Here is a 22,274-nt window from a genome sequence, read left to right as displayed (position 1 = left end):
AGCAAAAAAATATTTTAGTAGCACTTTTGACCTATTATCAATCTTAAATTCAATCAATAAGAATGAGCCCTTACACCAGTCTTTCAATGCTGAAATCGAGTTGGTTAGACAACTACAGAAATTCTTGATCGGCTAAAGTCCTGTCGATCAATTAGTCGAGGGGGCGTGACAAAAGCTCACAATACTATTTTGTATCTCTGTGTATCTGACCCAAACTGTACAAACTACACCTGCACGAGTGTTCAAGCAGCAAAAACAACTATTTATGCAGAAAGTACAATGAAGCAACGTATTTATATAAAGACAGATTAAACTTGTTTGTCATGAGTTTAATCTGTTTTTGTATATATATATATATATATATATATATATATATATATATATATATATATATATATATATATATATATATATATATATATATATATATACCAAGGAATACCAAATCTTCATCTAACTCACTCCCTAGTTCTCCTTTACAGTAAAAGGATTAGTCGACTAATACACATTTTCACACCTTCGACTAAATGAGACGAGCCGAGTTTGTGGTAGTTCCATTAAAACTGTCCGAGTTCCATTAAAACTGTCACTATAAATCTACTAAAGTAGCCTAAGGTGTGTGAAGAAGGGAACGTGGAGGATTTATTGACTTATTATTAAATATTATTATTATAACAAGGTGTAAAAAATAGCCTTATACATTTTTCAGAATAGGCCTAATACCCTTTTAATTCACCAGACCACAACTCTGCTCCCAACACTAATACAGAGACCAGCACTTTAAACAGCAGGATGGAGCCTAGTCATCATTTATTTTCCTTTATCGGGGATCTATATGACCTATGGGAGCCTATAGTCAATATTGTCCTGTCAGTTTTACAAAAACACTGCTTCGTAATACATTCCCTCCACCTCATTCCTTAAACACAGCTCTGCTCCGTCCTTCGGGCTGATGTTGTGCCATAAAAGCCATTAATGTTCGGAGCAGCCTCGTCCCCTTCGGGATTTTTGGGAGAGATTTGCAGGAGCTCAACTGCAGATTGGCTCAATATTTAATCCGGACAAAGCAACTGGAGCAAGAAAACATGAATCTTAATTGGATAAATAAGCGAGCTGAGGGAGGCTAAGACCGCGCAATGGGAGCCTTAATACAAAGCTGAGATGCGGGACTTGAGGCGGACGGTGGTAAGTGCCCCTGGCTGCAGCCCCTAGATTTGGATTTGACGAAATGTGGCCAGAGGTTAGTCGACGGTGGAGCAGCTGTCGTTGGAGGGAGAAGCTCTGGCTAGAGTTCAGGCACTTTAGCTGGAGTTTTGATTCATTCACATCTTAAACACACAAATCCTTTCAAAATGTGTAGGTTCTCCTCTCAAACTGAAAAGAGAAAACAGTGATCCAGGCAATGTTTTCAATACCTGGAATGTTTCACAGTATGACATTAATTCCCATCTCTCTTGCCTTGATATAAAAACAGATGAATTACACTGCTAAAAAATATTTTGAAAAACATGCATTCTTGCTGAAAGCAGGTTTGCCTCTCCACAGATCTGACGTGTAATGGGCCTGGTGAGTATGCCAAGAAAATGTGTCCATGGAGATAACAAATGTAATACCATACTGTGGAACATTGCAGGCAAAGCAATAACACTCCAGAAAAGTTACAAAGCGCAAATTTAAAGATAATACTTAAAATATGTTAGGTTTAGAGTTTTCTTTATTGACAGCGTTGAGTGACAAATGCAGTAAACAATATTAATGTGATTTGACTTATCCCACATGCAGCTCTAAAATGGCATTATGAATACAGTAAGGAACAGGAATTTCTACATATAAAACATTAAAAAAAAATAATAAAAAAAACACACAAAAAAACATAGACACATGAACAAGGCTTGCAGTGAAGGCAACAAATGTAAACACATAGTAGAAAGAACTAGAAAAGAGTAGAAAATATGCACAGCCTGGTGGTACATAAGGCCTCCACAGTGCAGCCAGACTAATGGGTTTAAATGCATTAGAGCAGAGTACTGGTGAATACTGGAGAAGGAGAGAGTCCTGGTTTTTCATATTTCTGATTCACATTTACTGTTATGCGCATTGAGAGAAGACTGTAAAATGTGTAAATAAATGAATAAATAAAATCTGGGCAAAAAACTGAAAATAATAATAATAATAATAAAACACAAGTGCAGAAAATTTGCTCAGTGGAACAGAATTGTGCAGTTGTGAATAGAATTCGATTTTAAACGAAGGAAACTATTGATTCAACAACAGGATTTTGAGCTGCAAAAATTATCACAATTGAAATTAAATCACAGTTTTTGAGCAAATAACAAGCAGCTGTTAGGCAATAGAATATTCTCTGCAGACAACAAATTATCCTGTCTCCATGAGGTCTTACCATGTATACAAGCTGCTAACCCTGTAGCTTAGACCTCTACAAACATGTTCTCAAATGCAGTTCAGGTTGTGTTTAAAATGTGCACAAAAAAACAGAAATTGCAAGTTTGTACGGTTGATGCCACAAAACGTACATTATTGCATATTATACAGTGTATGCACCGGACCAGAATCACATATTGCAGAGCTAACATAAAATACATACACAGAATTCTTTATTAATGTAGATTTAAAATCATGTAAACATGATATACCATTCTAGAAGATAGCAAGTGGAAGACATGCGTAAGAACAGTTCCGGTAGTTGAAAACAGGCCCTAAAACAAGCCCTGTTAAACTATAAAAAGTCAAATTAAATAAAAATTATTTCATTTGATTCAACTAGTCACAAATAAATAAATAAATAAAACAAATAAATCCCTAAAGTACTATATTTTCGCTGCTCTGACATCAGGCAGTAAAGATTGTACTAGTTACATAAAAACACAGTGGAATAGTGGAAAAAGTCTATTTGTTGTATTTTTTGATTCCACCAATGCAATTCTATACACTGTACATCAACATAAGATGTAAAAAAAAAAAAAAAAAAAAAACTTGGGAGGTGATGGCAAATTTACATAGGATTTGAACATTTTGATAAAGATTTTAAGATGAAAATTACTAGTCTCAAATTCTACGTTAAAGGCAATGTACTTGATTTTTCACATTTTTTGGGGGGCAATATTTGACTTGCCCCAGTACAGATATATTGTATAAGCAGCTCTGAGGTCAAAACAAGTATGCTGCGTACTGTCTGCATCTATTTATGAAGTGTTTTATTGTCAGAAAATCAAGTGGAGGTGCACGTTAGCATGCTAGTTGCTGTTAGCTTTACTGTCATTGGTTTCTCAGAGTAGTGAAAAGTGTTTATGTACCACTGCGAACCGTATGAAATGAACTAGTTCCATTTATAACAATTTAAAAATCAGGTACAGCACCTTTAAATGACCAAGAATGTGTTACATAATAATTAACCAGATTGCCAATAAAGTTTACTCTCTTCTTTTTAATGGTTTTGTCATGTCAGGGGCTCTGTATCAAGTAAAACCCTAACAAAATATGCCATCTAATTCAGACAATATGTGGGAAAATAGTTAAGTTTCTTGACCTGCAAGATTCATCTTCTTTAGTACTGTATTTCTGAAAAGCCCGAGCCCAAGCAAGAGTCTATGTAAAGTTCTGATCTGTACTAACCATTGTGTGTTACAATTGTGTCTTACAATGAGATACAGACTTGTGATGCCATCATGAATTGAATTTAAATGTCTATATATCTGAAGTACAATAATAATTTATATCTACATGTATTGTACGTACATAACACTTAATAACAGACTTCTTGAGCATTGACTCTATAAAAGGGTGTTTTTATGGCTGCCTATTATATATTATCCACACAATAAAAATGAAAAAGAAATTAATAATTTTGAAATAAAATAAAATAAAATAAAATACAAATTCTTGCATCCATCACGTAGTCTTGGTGAGCATGTTTACTCACAAAATATTTTTATTGAATGAAAATAGGTATTTATTGATGGATATAAGAGGTTTGCGTCATATCATATCTGTTTTAATGTATTTAAGAGTGCATTTGATCGGCATATATTTTGAAAGCAATAAAAAAGGTGTATACTTATCTGCTATGTTTAGTTTCTGACAAATGTCTCCTTAAAGCAGTCCTTATTTTTCATGTTCAACAGTGTTGTGACCCCGTGTCCTGCAGTGGTAGAATCTGATCTCCACAGACACAGTATGCAGACTGCATGTACCGGCTCCATCTCTCTCTGGAGCGAGGGGGGGTCTTTGTTCTCTGACCCCGTGAGATGATGGCCCGGTGGGGCTCACTCCAGGCCGAAGGTGCTGGTCTCCTCCACAGCTGTCAGCAGCTTCTCATAAAGCATGGAGTAGGACGGGTATGGAGGCAGGTCCAGGCGGTTAAAACATGTGTGCGCCCTGAGAGACGAGACACACAGTTGCAAGTCAGTATTTCACACATTTAAAATCATTGTGTAGAAATATTAAACCTGAAAATCCTACTGGTTTAAAATAGGCATGCACTAGTACAATACTGGTACTGAATATTGGCCCTTATACTGAAAATATATATTTTGGCCAAGAATGTCTCATAATGTTTGAACTTGAACAAAGCTAATCAATAGTTAATTGACAATGGGATGTCTTGTGTAATATGTTAACTGTGTTTTAAGGTAATAAGTGCCATTTTCTGTCCCTACAATGGTATGAGTTAATATCAGTTATCGGCAGATACTTGTAGTAAAGTACTGATGTCAGTATCATAAGTGAAAAAGCTGGATCGGTACACTCCCAGTTTAAAAACAACAATAACATCACAACTGAATCTGGGCTGCCATTAGCTACCATATTGTGAAGGGATATCATAGTATAGACTCCTTTAATGTTTACAAACTGTGGCAAACCACACTGGAAAATTGGCTTGAGAATCAAATCACAAATTTACAACAAAAACATTTAAATCATGTAAAATGTTTTTAGAATTGTGAATAATTATTGTTATAAGTAAAATGAATATATGACCATGTTTACTTCATATCAGTATCTGGGAACTTATATAAAAATACCTTACTATCTTAGAAATTATATAGAATATGATCCTTTTAAGCCATAAATTAGACATTTGCATCACTATATTCAAAAGCTTAGCCCTGAGTCAGCACTACATGGCTAACAATGGGACTGTGAACAAAAAGGAGGTTTCAACAGCAGATTCACTGTATTAGGGATAAACTTGCATACTAGTATAACAGAAATGCATTTTCTATAAAACAGACTGTCCAGATGAGCTTTTGAAAACATTTTGTCAGTCTTGCTTGTGTGTGTCAGACCTGGGCAGTGATGTGATCTTGCCCCACTTCTCGATACAGAAGCGCCGTAAACCGTTGGACCCTCGCAGAGCAGCGAAGCCTTCGTAGGGCACACTAGACGTCCCAGTGACAAACTGTAGGAGGCGCAGTCTCTGCTCGTTGTTGAATCTCTCCACAGCTGCCCAGAACCAACGCATTACTATGTGGCCGTCATGATAGCCTGTCAGGGGGACACACAGAATAGAACTGGGTTTTCCTGGAACACTTCATTTGAGTTTAATACTGACAAGGCAGCAAGTTTGTTTTGAACTATTCTAATAAGTCAAAAGATCTGGCAAAAATAGAGATGGGTAGTGTTAAAAACTATATAAGAACCATAAGTCATATTTACTAGAGTAATTCAGTAATGCATACATTAGTATACTGCTTGGTTACTCTTTCCACTGGGAGTAATCTAAGTATGGCACTTAAAAATGGTACTCTTTGTCAATATATTCCTTATATTTTCAGATTTTTAATCAGTTAGTTCTTTTAGAAATACCAGAATTAAGATACAATCTTTTGTTTAACTAAAACATAAACACGTACTAAGTACTTGGTTAGAAATTTTAGCCAAATATTATGTTAACAATGCTTCAAGACAAGAAAGGCACAAAACCTATATGTAATGAGGTGTGTACATTTACATTTGCATACATTACAACATACCTCCTCTATACTCAGTGTTATTCCTCCAGTCGTTGAGATCGATCTCCACTCTCCCTGCGATCACCAGCTCCAGCTCCCGAGCATCGAACACCGACACCAGCCTGGAGTCCACCACCTGAGGGACACACAGCTTTCAGAGCAGCTCCTCATGCTTTTAATTTTACAGTGGAAAGAGCTGTGTGCTGCCTGACCTCATAGAAGCCCCTGATTAATGCCTCTGTCTGCTGGACCACCCCTCTCTCCACTCTCCACTTGGTCATTCTCTCGATGTAGTCCTTCTTGTTCTTCTCTGTCACCTGGATGTTGGCTCCTCCAGACTTCAGCTCTCTCTCTGTTACCTGTTGGGACATGTAGAAGTTTAGTTAGCATTAGTAGTATTAGTATTAATTGCTAATAATTGAGCCGTTGATAATTATATTTTATTGTATTTAATTGGCTTATTAATAGGTGCCTGGAAAGAGCTAGTTTGATATTAAAGAGCTAATACAAGTGCCTCTGTAATGTCATTCTGAAATGGCCCCATTGAAATTATTCAGGAAGAGCAAATTAACATCCTTCAACAATATAACAATACAGTTTTAGCTAAAAAAAAGTATATTATTATACCGACCATTTTTACTCTTTCTACTTGACAAAAACTAACCAAATATAAAGCACAATTTGTTTATCTTCATATTTAACAATATTCCTGTACAGTTAAGTTTAGCTAATGTTTTGTAATGATGATTTCTCTTAAGGCTTATTAAATGTGACCTGTCCAAAGACTTCCTCGTTGACAGTGAAGGTGAGCTCCAGGATGTTGGTGATGTCATTGTCCTTGACCCACTGCAAAGACTGGTGGAACTCCTCGTCCAGGTACTCCAGGTCAGACAGGTCTGTAGGTCTAAACGCCACAGGAACAAAGCAACTCAAATCAGACGCTATCTCAACATTTTACACACAATTAATGGTCCTATATTTATGCTCTATTTTTAACTTCCTCTTAAAAATATACCTGGATTTATTTTATATACTGTATATCCTTTACACACGGAGTAATCCTGCATATTTAAGATGTTTTCTTAGAGTTCACAATACTTGGTCACACTACACGACTTCATCAAGTGGTAGCCGAGAAAATGCTTTTTTGTGCTCATTGTCCAAATTCATACACCACCAGACACATACATGTATCAGTTTGCATCCAAACTTTTACAGAAGCAGTTTTGTTTTTAACCTCACTGACAGTATTTTAAAGGGCTACGATTTCTAATTAGGTTAACCCTGTTGTATTCTCACATAATACCACTAGGTGCTACCTTAATGTTACTGCTGTCTGTGTGTACCAGGTTTGGTCTGACAGAAGGTGACCACAGGTGAGACTTAAGATCAAATATTTAAGGCCCCGGAAACATTGTAGGGAAAGAAACTCAAATTTTTTATGCCTAAAAATGTTACTCACAGTCTTAGAAGAGCCTTGTAAAATGGACGGGTGAAGAAAGCATCCAACAGGTACTGATGGATCAACGCCAGACCCAAGATACGACCACAGAATCGGAACCTGTAGTGAGTTGAACAAACGTGTGTGAACTGTGTGTGGGGGAAATATGAGAGGGGCTACGTGTGGGTACTACCATTCCAGGTGGTTCTCGACAAAGGCGGACATGGGGCTGATCTGAACAGTGTATGTGTCATTGGCCGAGTATTCGAACAGGCCGTAGTAAGGGTTAAAGAGCTCCTGAGACAATAAAAAGAAAAACTCTCTAGAGGGACCGCTGTAGTCTAACCTGAGAACAAGACAATGAAGAGAGATCAGAGGAGAGATTGGTTAACAAATATTTACTGACAGATAAACTAGTAAAAGCACACTGAGTTATGGATGGGTGGTATATTGTATGAAAATAATAATACAATTATAAGAATTAAAATATTGCCATTGTCATCGGCAAACTCAGTGGAAAAAATAAAAACAACCGTGTAACTGTCAAAACACATTTCTGCACTTTTGTGATCACTTCAGTGGAATATTAGAATCTCAAACAAGTTACATGCACTTTTAGAAATTTTCTCAATTTGACTTGATTTTTGTTGTTGTGAGACTAAAAAAAAAAAAAAAAGAAATTATAATTTATGTCAGTAGTAACCCCCTACACTGAGAAGACTAAACACTGAATCACATACCCTTCCTCTCCATGAAAGGTGACGTAGAGTTTGCTCCGCTGTAATTCTTTGCGAGAATAGGCCATGATCTGGTTGAACGTCCCCTCTAAAAGGTGCTCTCGTCTGATAAGTAATCTACATAGAAACATTGAAGTACATAGTATTATTATATTGGAATAAGAAGGTGTTTGAGTTGATTTGAGTTTTTGAATGTGTGTTCAACTGACTTGATCTTGCCCGGTCCCTGACCGTAGCCTTTAGCTTCTAACTTCCTGTAGAAATTTCGGAGTTTGGCTTCAAAGTCTCTGCGGTACGGAGCAGGTGCCCTGGCTCTCTGCGGCCCTATTTCACACAACAGAAGCACAGTTAACATGACTGCACAGGTTTTAGATTTTACACATAAACTTATCACGTGTGTAGACAAAAATAAACATAAAAACATTGTCTTCATTCATGTTACTTTCCAAAAAACACAAAAATCTACATAATTAATTACAAAGATGTTAATTGTCAAAAGCTGGTCTCAAAATATTGAAAAACATTATTTATTTGTTTATTAAGAATAGAGCAGTCTTTTTGAATGAAAACATGGGAAAAACAAATGTCAACTAACTAATTGCGCTAGTTGATCTAAATTATAAAATTCAATATTCAATGAAAGAAAAAAGCAGCTTGAATAAACACAATGATGATCATGCTTTCTGCCAAACCCAAGTTGTTCATATAAAAGCTTTTATTAATTACACACATATTTGAGTTCAGCCTCTCCTGAATGTCACGATCAATTGCATTAGTGCTCTCCAAGTGACTGCTGCCCAGAACTGTGCCAATCAACCAATGTCTTTCCCTCATGCCTCTGCTTATGTTTGCTACTCACCAAAATGCTCCAACAAGGACAAACTGGACTTTCATTGAATGACATCAATCAAAAAAACAATACATTTTTCTTTTTTTCCCCTAAATTGTAATAAAATGCACAAACCTGGAGAGTTTTGCGGGGACGAGCCGGGAGAACAGCGCGGTGAAAAGCTAAAACCAGGATGGATTGGATGAGGGGACACATAAGACATCACCTCGTCCTCAAATAAACTGCAACAGTACATCAAATATGACCATAAAGGACTGAAACATTGAAGAAAAAATGTAATAAAATCAATTATAAAGTGCCTGTTTTTCCTTCTAGTCACTGCTATGTTTTTACCTGAGAAGAATGACCAGGTCTGCATCACATGACAGCTTCTCCACCGCTGCAGTGCCTTCTGTGCGGATGTAGTGGATCTTCTCTCTGCCAGGAAAAAGCATTTATTCCAATTGATCATATTTACAGTAAGGAATGGTGTTGTAGTGTTTAATATTAGATCTGAGAGGTACCTGAGAGCATGGTTTGTGCTCAGACTTGGCTGGCGATCCTGTAGCATGTCAAAAATGTTTGGTTGTCGGAGGAAGGCCACAATCTTGTCATTGTACGCTGCAAAAAAAAATCTATTTTTAACATTCTGGTGGAGGGTACACCACCTGCTTGTCTCCATGTAGATGTGATTGCTTTTGCCTGGAATGTTCCACAATATACATAATATGGCATGCATCTATCTTGCAATTACAGGTGTTTTTATTGTTCAAACACCTTGGGAAAAAAGTGCATTCTTACTATGAGCACTGTTGCGTCCCAACAGACCAATGTGTAACTTGGTCATTTGTTTGTCTCCATGGAGATAGTTTAATGCCATCCGGGGGACATTCCAGGCAAAACCAATAACATCTCCATGGAGACAAGCTGGTGGCGGACCCTTGATCAGAAAAGTTCCACAGTGTACCATTAAAATTGCTTTATTTGGCATATTAGTATATTAGATGAATAAAACTCACAAGGAGGGGACATTTGTTGATCTAAGTGCTGGTTGCGTATTGCAGCGATCAGCATGTTGGCTGGTCTTGCCATCAGAGAAGTCCCACGGTTTCTAGACACTTCTGATGCCTGCAAGCACACATCACACCATGAACGAAGGAGAAAGCTGTCCTCCTCCAGGCTGAAATAAGGATTGAAATAATTGTGTTTGAATAGAGATGAGTCTGTACCTCTCCAGCACTGTAGCTCCGCAGCCTCTGAAGATGTTGTTTGTGAGCAAGGTAACCAGGAAGACGACCATTTTGTAGAGGGATTCGAGGGTCGATAAAGGTGGTAGCACGACTGTTATGATCTACAAAGAAGGACTAAAAGAAAGAAGTTGAAAGTTACATAATGTAGAAAGACCCATCCAGCCTCCTTATCCATGACTGAACAGAGAATAGTTGAAATGCCTGCCAGGAGAGTTCAGTGTAATACTTACTGACTATCAGAGCTCTGCTGCTGTTGAAACCACTGACTGTTGCCAAATAATATCTCACATGAAATACAATTGCTATTCCCATTTTCTCTTTGTATGCATTATTGCATGGATATGCTTAAGTAAACAAAACAAAGCTCAAGAAAATCTTTGATATTATAGTGTATTTTTTGCAAGAGAGTTCTACTGCTCATTTTGAATTCATTGACCAGCACTTCACATATCGAAGTACATCAGTTAAGTTTCAGAACAGGATTCACTTAGCCAAATCTAATAAGCGTGAATGATAAAATTCAGATGTCTCTCTTCATAACACTAAAATTTGACTACAACTGAACACTACCAGGACTGTTTGCTTACCTTGCCCTGAGGGTCTGTCTTGATTTCCCAGCCCCGCGGCAGCTCCAGTTGAGTATCTGCAAACTTATTAAGGAACACCACCAAGTCTCTGTTGTGTTGATACCGCTCAAAGTTTCTGGCATCACGACGGACCTTTAAGATCATGTGTTTGACACAGCTACTGCTGGTGAACATCCTGTAGGCTGCCTGTCACACAAGAAAGAGAAGCCCGTGTAAGGATATACAACACAAACCATACCAGACACACGAAATATAAAACATTAACTAAGGTATTTTTGAAGTTATCATATCTGTGTCAATACTATGACTCACATAGTTACTGTGCAACACGGTGAAGAACTCCGGATGTGTGATGAACTTGACAGCAGGTGACTGGAGGAGATGGCTGAGTTTGGTGTTACTGGATTGAGAGCCTGGACCTGCACAGGTCAGAGTGGTCAGGATATGGTACACTTACATATTACAGTACATGGGAGAGTAACACAGTGTAAAACAAACACAATTTTGGTCTGTTATCTATTGCATTCAAAATGTGCCATGGGCTATCACTAGCAGCATTAGGACCATATCTGCTGCCTTAGGTGCACTGGACCAGCTATAAGTTTCCTGATGATCTAACTCTGACCACACAAGTGCTCAAAGAGCATACGCACCTGTTGGAGTCCACTCTGCCTGTGTGTCAGAGCTGCTTGTACGCTCCGGCCGCGAGCTCTCCCCATCATCCTCTGTGGCCATTGTCCTCTGGATACTTTCATATCTGTGTCAACAATTATGTTAATCAGTCATGGGAAAAATCATGCATTGCAGTCATCATACTGATATGATTGACAAAACATTATAAAGCCTTTTGTTTGGTTTGGTACTCCTCTAGACCTGTTTTAATTTAAGTCGATTCATGTTTTCTATGACTTGGTTTATACCCAGTTCAGAGGAAGTGTGGAGGCAGACTAAAATGATATTTTTAAAATTATAATGATTGCAAAGCCCAGACATATAATGTTGTCCAAAATGTAATTATTTCCAATCTAAAATGGAATGTTGTTGATATGACAGAACATGTATTGACCTGCGGTTGAGCTGCTCCATCTGCTGGGTGGAGCCGGATCGGGGCAGACCATGGCCACACTTGGTGCCACACTCGCTGTGGTTGGGCCGGTGCCAGGTGGTGGTCCGGTGCACATGGTCCACATAGAACACTCTGCCATGGCTGTCCACACGGGCCTCCCAGTCTGCAGCACATACAGCATTAGGTTAGGTTCAGGATTACTTTATCACATAACTGCACAAAGTTGGAAATTTTGTTGACGAGCAGGTCAGAATTCAGTGGTAGAATTTGTTGTCTAACTGTCAAACCACAGATCCTCGTTTAAGGGTAATATTTCATTGGGCCTAATCACATAAAACTAAGTTCCATGCCTTCTCTGTCAGCTCAAAAGAACTATATCTTCAAAGAGTGGTAGTAGTGAAATTATTTAATCACAAAGTCGGGCCTGTTACATGGACTTTGTGCCATAAGTTTAATATAGCAAACTGGTGGACCCCATTCCCAAAACATTTGTGGATTTTTCATATTTGGATATTTCTTTTAAAATTAGTTAATTGTTTCCAATTAAGTTGTCTTGGTTCCTGCCCTCCATTTAACATGTAATTTCTAGAATAACATTAACATATACAGTAGACATTTTCATATTTAGAAATACTTAGAAATTTTGAAATATTAAGAAATTTAGATATAGGCTGTTTCACTTCCCATGAACAATGTGATGAGAATGACATGCAAACAGAAAAGTAACTGCATTAGTGTGAGAAAGCAGTAGACTCTGGGGTAAGACTGGTGACAAGAGCTTACTTGGAGGTAAGGCAGTGTCATTGGCAGGAGAAAAATGGTTTAGCTCATGGCTGGGTCTCAGGACTGGAAGATGGCAAAGAGGAGAGATGGAGTCTGAGCCTACAGGACATACACCAGAGAAATGGGATGTGATGTTATGAGTATAAGGGATGGACAGAGGCAGAATGGTTAGAAAAAATGATGGTTAATTTCAGACAGCCAACTATCTGTATGTGTGAAGAAAAATAGACTGACAGTTGATGGAGAAATAGCACAGCCAACAGGGTCAGAAAAAATGTTGCCACGGATGAAACAGGATTTGAGAATGTTTTACATTACAAACATTATCAAACCACCTAAATGACTGATGACAAGTAGATGTTGTAGGTAGGCTGTTTAGGCTATCAATCAATGAGAAATCAAAAATCTACAATGCTATATTTCCATATTGTCCAAACATCTAGTAAACCAGAGACCAGTTGTTGTTTATATATTTCTTTTTCCAGTGGCGCATGTGAAACAAAGGAGCTCACTGATCATCTATTATTTTGAAAATTAAATTAACAGAATTTAGTGCCTCGCTCATTGATTCTGCAGAAATCCTCAGTGTTTTTCAGTCCCCTGTGATTTTTTTTCCTTTCTTTTTTTCATTGTGAGCAACAATATTTGTTTTGATATGGACGGACCATGGCTTTCCCTGACTGGCTAAATTATCTGTCAATCACGCCCATAAGAACTTAGGGAGATTTAATGATGCCAGAATCACATCTTTGTAAAAAACTGAAGAAGTGAGTACTCTGGAACCAAGGCATCGGAACCTAGATACAAGATTTAGAAACTTATCAAGGCCATAGCACACACCTGATAGGAAAATCAAGTTAGAAAAATTAAAAACCGTCTTAGACCATGAATTTGGTTAAATCCCTTACTTTTTATTATGAGATGAAAAACAATTATGGTGTTGAATAACCAGACACTGAAAATGGATGACCAACCAAAGATGGTTGGCTGAGATATTTATGTATAGTTCCACGTACCATTAACAATATACAATAGACTTGATAAAGATACTTACCTATGCCATGGCGTTCACTAGGACCTGGGACCCCTGGGACACTGCACACTCCTGTTTCTCCTTGACGAGTCTCCTTCTGGGTGAGAGGACGTCCAGCGCCTCCCTCCTGCCCTTCGTCCAGAGCTGACCCAAAGGCGCTATTCTCCTCATCCTCTTCATCCTGAGAGGAGAACACGGTGCTGCCGGAGAGCCTGTTACTGTCTGCAGAGGAGAGGCGTGCATGGTCCCTGCCCTCGTATATTGAGTGGCTCTGGGCTGAGGTGCTGTAGCAGGAGGTACTGTAACAGGAGGTGCTGTAGCAGGACGTGTCACAGAACTCACAGTCGTGCTCACCCCCTGCTCTGGAGCTACCCCCGGGACCACCTTGCTCTTCCTCACTGTACGAGGAGGACCCAGGTGGCCTCCTCCCCTCACCGCGCTCCAGCAGATGGTTCAGCTCGGACAGGCGCTCAATGGACAGGCTGCGGGGTAGAGTGCGCCGACAGCACCTGCCTGAACACTCTATTACCTACAAAACACCACATGTACAAAGGCATTACTGTGTAGATATAGTACACTTATTGTTCCATTAATGTGCTGCATGAGTTATGTTCAGTGAATTGTAATTATGAATGATGTAACTACTGCTAGGGATGAGCGATTGTTGTAGAATAAATTTAAGTAATCCAAGACTAGTATGAAGAAACATGAGACTGGAGTTCTAATGCAGGAGAAGTCTATTTGCCATCATTACGAGACTCAGAGATATGAACACTCAAGGCATAATGATCTGGCTGTGCTTCCAATATAGGGACTATTATAACCCTGATGATGCAGGCCAAGATAACAACGAATGAGCAGGCAGTGTGGGGCTGGCACAGCACAGAAATGTTATTTCTTTCTTCTCTATATGTGATATACCAAAACGTCACAATATTCTGAGGCCATTAACAAATTTCATAAACACACAGTAGCTCTGCACTTGAATAAAGGGTCACTATAGCCGTCTGCTTCTTCTGAGTTCATACTGCTTTGTGATTGGTTAAATTCTCCTGCCACTCACTCAGAGCAGAAGCCAACTAATAGGAGGAATGCATGGAGAAGTGTGTCTGTGTTTGAGCCTAGAGAAGCGAAGTGATTCGCAGTATGATGGCTTCACCAAAATATCATATCGTCAAAGAGATGAGATCACAGTTTGATTTTTAACATCATATCACCCAGCCCTAACCACCACTGTTTCCAGTGACTTAGCAGAGACAGTCTTACCTGTGAGGGAGACTGCGTGGCTTCATCCTCCTCTTCCTCCTGTGCCTCCTCTGTGAGTTTAGGTGTCTGGGGCTCTGAAGATGTGGTTGGACTCTCTCCCTCCTGGGGTTCATCCAGGCTAGATGCTTGAGCTGAAGGCAGACTGTGGAGCAGGTGGTGTATCCGGATGTAGTGGGACCTGGGTGTCTCTGGCTCTCCGCAAGCAGATGCTATCACTGTCTCCAGTTCAGAAACTGGCAAGAGAGCAAGGGCGGGTCTTACGCCCTGAAGGAGCATGGGAGTTGTAGTTTGAGAAGAGAGACTGGCAGCCACAGGGAGCAGGGCTCGAGTCTCCATTACTCACTGTCTGGGATGTCACCAATGATGTCTCAATATTTGTGTCTTGGGTTGGATCAAATTTATCTGAGTTTTCTGATTCTATAGTTAAAACTTTATCATTAGTTGTTTCTTGTGATGGTTCAATCTTTGTCTCATTGTCAGTATCTTTGGGACCCATTGTGACCTGCTCCTCCTCTATGGGCTGTTCCTGTAACTGCTGATCCGCATCAGTAACGTCTGGTTCTTCAGCCTGGACCTCATTGTTCTCAGTACCATTCGTGACTTCTTCTACTGTTTGTTCTTTGTTCTGCTCTGGGCTGTCAGATTGTGCAGGGAGGGTCTCAGCTCGGGGGACACTGTGCTCCGGTGGACAGGAGTCTTTAGGACTATCACCGGGGAGATCCATGATGTCTGGTCCAACACTGACAGCGTCCTCTTCAGGGTTGTTGTGGTTAGTGTCTTCTGCATTGGCTTCAGGTGCTGGTACTTCAATGACAAGCGATAAATCCTCATCATCTGTAAACACAAAGTTACGAGATTACAAATTGAAACATAAGTAATACTGATATAAGTCAGTGTGCCAAGTGCAAAAGAACATTTTGTCGTAAACGTCAGATAAAATACTGGATTGGGCACTGCAGGAGACAGGTGATTTAGTGATTTTTGGGAAAAAGCTACTCTCATAATGACTTGCTGGACTCTACTGGTACTTGCTTTTGCACAAAAAGACCTCATCCTTAAATTAATGAAATACTTAGTAATAAACTATTTTGTTCTAGTTTCTGTGCAACCGTGATGCAGTGTTTACCGTGGTATTGAAGTTAAAAATAAGGACAGCAAAACTGAATTGAAATACCTGGGTGAATAGATGAAGTCAACTCAAAGCGGAACTGCAACTGTCCACAGACATGATCTGTGGGCAACCTTCGACCTAAGGTGTAACTCACAACACGATCACTACAAAAACAGTCACAGAAAAAGTTAATTAAATGTTCACTAAACAAAAAGTACAATAACAACATGAAGTTAAATGGAATATAGAACTTAATCACACATAGAATTTGCAAGAGCAGATAAGACTTTGAAATAAGAGAATGAGAAATTTGATGATTGAAAGGACAGTACAAAAGCTAAAACTAATTACCCAATGGCATGTTTTTCCAGTAGCCTCTGAACGGGGATCGACAGTTTGCCAAGGAACCGTTTGATGATTGGTCGACTTTTGGCAAATTTGTCCTTGACCTCTATTTCCAGGACATCAGTGGGAAGAGACACAAAGCTGAACCTCTGCACACAAATACACACAACTTCACGCAATCTGACTGTTAAAAACTTAAAAGCAAATAAATAAAAACAATCATGTTAGTTGGTCTATAATATGTAATGTAATGTACCTCTGCAGTCCATTGAGGGTTGACAGTGTTGCAGGCCACTCCAGAGCGCTTCTCCTGCCCGTGGTGAGGCAGCGATGGGAAGATGCTGTGTTTGCCCGGCTGAATGCACAGTTTCAGATAGGGGTCCGGGTTAAAAAACATCCCCTTCTTTATCCCCACAGCTTGGATGTCTTTAAAAAGTATACAAAAAAGTTCACATTTAGAAGCCATAGTTTTTACAAGAGACTGATCGATATGGGTTTTTTCATGACCAGTTGTTTAGAATCCAGCACAATTGATGCGCGGTAAGCTCTGCAAATATTTTGTGACCAATATGTAGGATCAGTTTTGATTATTTACTCCTAATTATCTCATTTGAATTTAGTACCAACTCATCCAGGATATTGTTCTACCATAAACTGTATAAAGAGATCTGTGTATTTTGAACAGTACCTTTTTAAGTCTGGTACTGGCTGGTCAAAATGACATCCAATTCAAATCTACTTATTTATCTAACATATTTTATAAACACAACAGTTTCCAAAATGTGGCGAAGGGACCAAAAACTATGAAAACATCATGAATAAATGTCAAAATTGGTTTAGCTAATCCTAAAAATAGTAAAACCAGTACAATCAAATAAAAAACAAACCTTAAAATAGCAATAAATAAGTAAAAACTATTTTAACTATTATAATGAACCACACTTTTCTAATTTTTAAAACAAATATTATTCCAATCTAAACACTGATATAAAACAGGGTAAATTAAATTATTATTGTCATACAAACAGTGGATTGCACACTGGATAAAGCACAGGCTGGGCAAACAAGAGACGGGGGAGAAAATCAACACAACAATATAAAGGATTGGCTCCAGTGAAGTGAAAAAGAAACACTGAAGAACATTGAGATCTAGAACTGTAGTGAACATTCATCATGTAAGACTATAATATACTCTAAATACAACATAAATCATGTATATCTCATATTTCAGACTCCAACCGACGAGTGTGAAATATGAGAACTATAAAAAAGACCCATCAAGAACCAACTATGACAAAGATAAAGTGTTACCTGAGAGAGTGAAGCTGATGAGTCTCCTCCTGCCCTGTTCAGTGTTTACTTCTGGGCTCACCACCGTCTTTGACACCTGCAATCACAATGACTCATTATTCAAATGAATTTAGGTGAGAAACTTATTCAGAATGAGCAGGTACCATGGGAAATCACCCAAATGGCTATCTCTTCAACTGAAACCTGATGCCTAATAATATACATTTTAGTAGTTATATAGTATATTGTACTTTAAAGGTCTTATATTACACAGAATTGACACTTGTGATCTTTAAGCCATGTTAGAACATTGTTACTTTCTGAAACAAAACATACCCAGAGTTGTTTTGTTTCACTCACACATGTTTAAGTAATTACTTTATTATTATCTGTCTCAAAAAGCTCTGTTCCACCTATTCTTCTCTAACACCAGTTAATTTTCCTATTGACATTACATACAGTGAATTAATCACAAACCTAGCAGATATTAAACAATGATATCCATTATAACCTTTGTATTTTTGGATTGCAACAATGTGTTGAAGTGAACCATACTGTAGAAGTGCTGGTCTTTATGGTGACACTGGGGGTGGTTGCTCTCAAAGCTCCACTGACTCCGTGGTAATACCTGAAGCACACCTGAGTCTCAGCTGAGGACACACAGAGGACACAAATGAGAACAGCTATCCACTAGACAGAGTAAAGGACACACAACTAAAAATACTGTTATTATAAGGGGAATTAGTTCATTTCTAATGTTTTTCCTCTTCTGTGTGATATATGTGATTTTAATATCAGCTATGTAGAAACCCCAGTTATATTTTACTGTTTTATTATATTAATCTTCTAAGTTGTTAAATCTGTACAAATGACGTAATTATTTCTTGTGCTACATGTATAATTGACTCATAATTAAACTTACCATTAGGGAAGGGTATGGTTGTGTCAAATTTCCATACAATCTGTCCTTTTTGGGAACCATTGATTCCTCTGCTTTTGTAATCTAGGAAGTTTTCAGAGGACGTTTCATCTGGAAAAAGAAGACTCCAGTAAGACATGACTTTAATTATTCATACTATTTAAAATTACATTCAGTTTGACAATACAGGTCCAGCTAGTTTGATTTATTTTGCTCTGCCTGGAACATTCAACAGTATAGCATTAGATTTCTCAATGGTTACAACCAGTTGGCATTGCTTTGGTTCAACAAATCAGATCTGTGGAAATGTCAGACAGCACATGTTTTCAACATATTATTGCTAATAAAAACAACTCTAGCTGAATAATGCCATACTTCCATACATTCCAAACAAGGCAATAACATCTCCACCAGAAATGTCTCCACCAGCAACTTTAATATTTATTTTATAAGGTAAATCATGAATTCAATCAGCCTGCAAACCATGCCACCTTATTCAAAAATAATTACTATAAAATCAACAACAATACAACTTATTTATTACCAAGGAGATACATTCCAATCCAGTCCCCAGCATCCACATCCTCTTTAATGTCCCAGGATATGACCAGATCTTGGGACTGTCCTACGGTGTAGTGAGAGGCGCTGGCTGTGAGAGTGGAGCGGGCGTCGGGGGAAACAAGGTCGGTGTCACTGGTGGAACGGGACAGACCAAGAAGGAGGGAGTTGGAGACGGCGTAGGTCTCTGGGCTGAAGCTGAGGCGGACCACATCCTTGGAGCGCTGCTGGGCCTGGCTACTGCGTGAGGGGGAGGCCATGGACGCCAGGCTCAGAAAGCAGTTCTGGTGCAGGTTCTACAAAACACAGTACCTTTTTTTTTTTTTTTCTTTTAAAGCAACCTTCAGGGTACCATTTTATAATAACAACATATAAATTTGCCTTAACAACTAATACTGAACAAATACTTCATAATTAACAAATTGTTTCAGGCATAGTAATTACAGGTTAGATTTAGGGAATTAATTAAGCAGTTACTAAGCCTAAATAATTCTTAATAAACTATTTGTTCATTAAGACGTGTTAATTAAGTGTAGTGTTCACTTTCTGAGTAAGGAAAGCTAAAATAAGAATGAAATTATGTAAATTACATCATCATCAAAATTTAGCCTCTAGCAGTGTAATATGTTTTGTTTATTTGATATTTGCCTTAGAGCCCAAAGTTTGGGAGAAAGGTGGAGGAAAAGTAATTTAAATAGTGTTTGTCACAGATTCTGCTGTGACTATGATAGCACAGGTAATGCTTATTTGATTTTCTTTTAACAGTTTAGAGTAAAAATGTCACATTGCATAAATTTAATCTTTTTTTTTTTTTTCTTTTTTTTATCAGTACACGTAAGTTGCACTTGTTTATGATAATTATACAATTATATTAATTTGCCATAACAAATTATTTCGTCAGTTTTTAGACTATGGGGGGTCAGAGCATGGTGTCGTCTAATGGAAAAATGGGAAGATTTTGCTATTGACATTACACTGATACAGGAAATTAATCACAAATCCAATTTAGACATATTTTGACACTTAATTAACAAATTCTCGTAAGATTAAATAACTGTACCTTTAGAAAACATACATTTCATAGGCAGCATCCTTTAGCCTAACAGACTAGTCTCCAGTGGCTGCTATCAGTTCGCAGAAACGGAAGATTGACATGTCGAATACTAAAAGATCTTAACTGAGACTCATAAATCATTGAACAGCCCGTAATAGAGAAGCACTTTGCGTAGCCCTGTTCCTCTCACTGTTATTAATGGTAACGCATGACTTGGATCGTTAACAATCACATCCTTCCATTTCCAGAGCGGAGGATGGTTGGATGTCACCCGAGAGCGGAGCTAAGGTGCGGCCGCTGCTGAGGAGGAGAGGAGGAGGCTACATCGTTTAGCATCACTCAGAGATGGTGGCAGAGGCTAAACGCTCCTACCTGAGAGAAGAGGACGGATCGGATCATGCTCCGGCAGAAAAGGTCCAGAGCCCAACGGCATACACGCGTGCTGATCTAACGTCCAACAAGATCCATCGGTTCTGGGAAGGCAAAGCGGAACGGACACAGGAGCACACGGACGGGCCGAGTCACATCGTTCTCTGGGATAATCGATAGTAAAGCCGGACAAATACTGAAGGACTTCCGGTACTTCATCAAAAAAGTGCATAGCATATACGGTCAAGGGAAATGCTTTTTGATAGTTATAATTTGATTGTATGTGATTTTGTCTTCTCGTTTTAAGTTACTAATAAAGTTACGCCTCATTAATTACAAAATAATTCATACAGACTTTTATTTTGAAAAACAGCGTCCGTGCTCGTGTCACTGTAGGTCTCGTGACAAAGATGGGCTGCGTTACCCTTTAGCCCATTGGAGCGTGAATTATCTGCGCAAACTCAATAACATGCGTGTGCGTGTGTGCTGGAAGGATTTAAGGGGGTCGAGTTTGCGCTATTTTTATTTTATTTATTTATTTTTTTTTACTTCAAACATGCAATAAAATATAAAATAAAAGGACAGCAACGTGTGACTTTAATTGGATATTAAAAGGCGATACTGTCTAAAATTAACCACTATATGCTTTGTTTATTAAAAAATATTTTTTTAATTAAAAAACATTCTAAATGCTTTTTGTTGTTGTTGTTGTTGTTGTCTTGTAGGGTTAAACATGGGTGAAAAAGCATTGATAACAGTTCTTTGCCTTGGGTCGCAAATGTCCAAATGAGGAGCTGTCCCAGGGCTCCAGTGCTGAACGGGCCCAGGCGCGTACGAAGGCGGAGCTGTCAGTTTCAGCACCACCGCAATATGACAGCTTGTAAAAGGCTATCTAACTTAGGGACAGAGTATAAAACCAGTTCCAGCTCAGTACTTCCCTTTTTATTGTCTTGTCAATACCTAAATCAATGGTCGGTTGCTTTCACACCTTATTCATATATTGATAAATGTGTTTAGGGCGACATCTTCTGGGTATGCAGTATATAACTACACAATGGTTAAGATTTTTTTGCATAAAAAAAATTATAAAATAAAAATTATAGGATAGAGTTATTTTTCTACTGCCTTGTGATTGGCTGATGTTATTTTTCTGTTCTGTGATTGGTTGCAGAAATTCTCCCCAGGATGCTGTTACCCATCTGGATCACAATGGGGGTCACCTGCACCCAGCATGACTTCTTTTCACTGCCTCTCCTATACTTTATTCCCATAAAAAAGCTTTCTGTCAGAGCAAATAATATTCAGAACGCTCAGACAGATACTTAGATACTTTCAAAGACACTACACTAGATATTTATCATTCAGTTGTTAAATCTCAAATTCAATTTTTGCTTTATTTAATTACCTTCTTTATGGTCCTGGAAATTGCATGTTAGTAATTTAAATGATTTCCCCTACAGTGGACAAGTTTAATTATGAAATTCTTAGCATTAAAATTGGCCACATGGTTAACAGTATTATATATCACAATATGTTTATATGTTAATAACACCAATCAGATTTTCTGGCTAATATTCCAGACTGTTGGACACATCATAGGCTATCATTATCATCTTAGTACTATTTATTAGACTTTTCAGGGTTAGCAAACACTGTAAGGGCTA

General features: G+C 38.4%; 1 protein-coding gene across 1 annotated transcript; it reads right to left on the bottom strand.

Moving 5' to 3' along the window:
* Positions 1-1,706: 1,706 nt before the first annotated feature.
* Positions 1,707-22,183, bottom strand: LOC110165525 (E3 ubiquitin-protein ligase HECW1). Its single transcript, XM_055150878.1, is given in 30 exon segments — positions 1,707-4,395; positions 5,307-5,505; positions 5,994-6,108; positions 6,185-6,331; positions 6,747-6,876; positions 7,435-7,533; positions 7,607-7,759; positions 8,154-8,267; positions 8,360-8,474; positions 9,115-9,221; positions 9,334-9,417; positions 9,504-9,600; positions 9,999-10,107; positions 10,209-10,343; positions 10,817-11,002; positions 11,129-11,235; positions 11,470-11,573; positions 11,883-12,045; positions 12,666-12,764; positions 13,720-14,227; positions 14,965-15,204; positions 15,206-15,798; positions 16,139-16,239; positions 16,427-16,569; positions 16,677-16,846; positions 17,732-17,807; positions 18,266-18,360; positions 18,633-18,740; positions 19,174-19,483; positions 20,614-22,183. Coding segments are annotated over 30 exon segments (4,746 nt in total). The 5' UTR covers positions 20,641-22,183; the 3' UTR covers positions 1,707-4,283.
* Between the last annotated feature and the right edge of the window lie 91 nt (positions 22,184-22,274).

Source organism: Boleophthalmus pectinirostris, unplaced genomic scaffold (assembly GCF_026225935.1).
Source record: "Boleophthalmus pectinirostris isolate CB_2022bp ecotype Guang Dong unplaced genomic scaffold, ASM2622593v1 HiC_scaffold_15, whole genome shotgun sequence".
Classification (NCBI taxonomy): domain Eukaryota; kingdom Metazoa; phylum Chordata; class Actinopteri; order Gobiiformes; family Gobiidae; genus Boleophthalmus; species Boleophthalmus pectinirostris.
The sequence above is the reverse complement of the archived record's forward strand: the minus strand, read 5'-3'. Positions and strand labels throughout refer to the sequence as shown.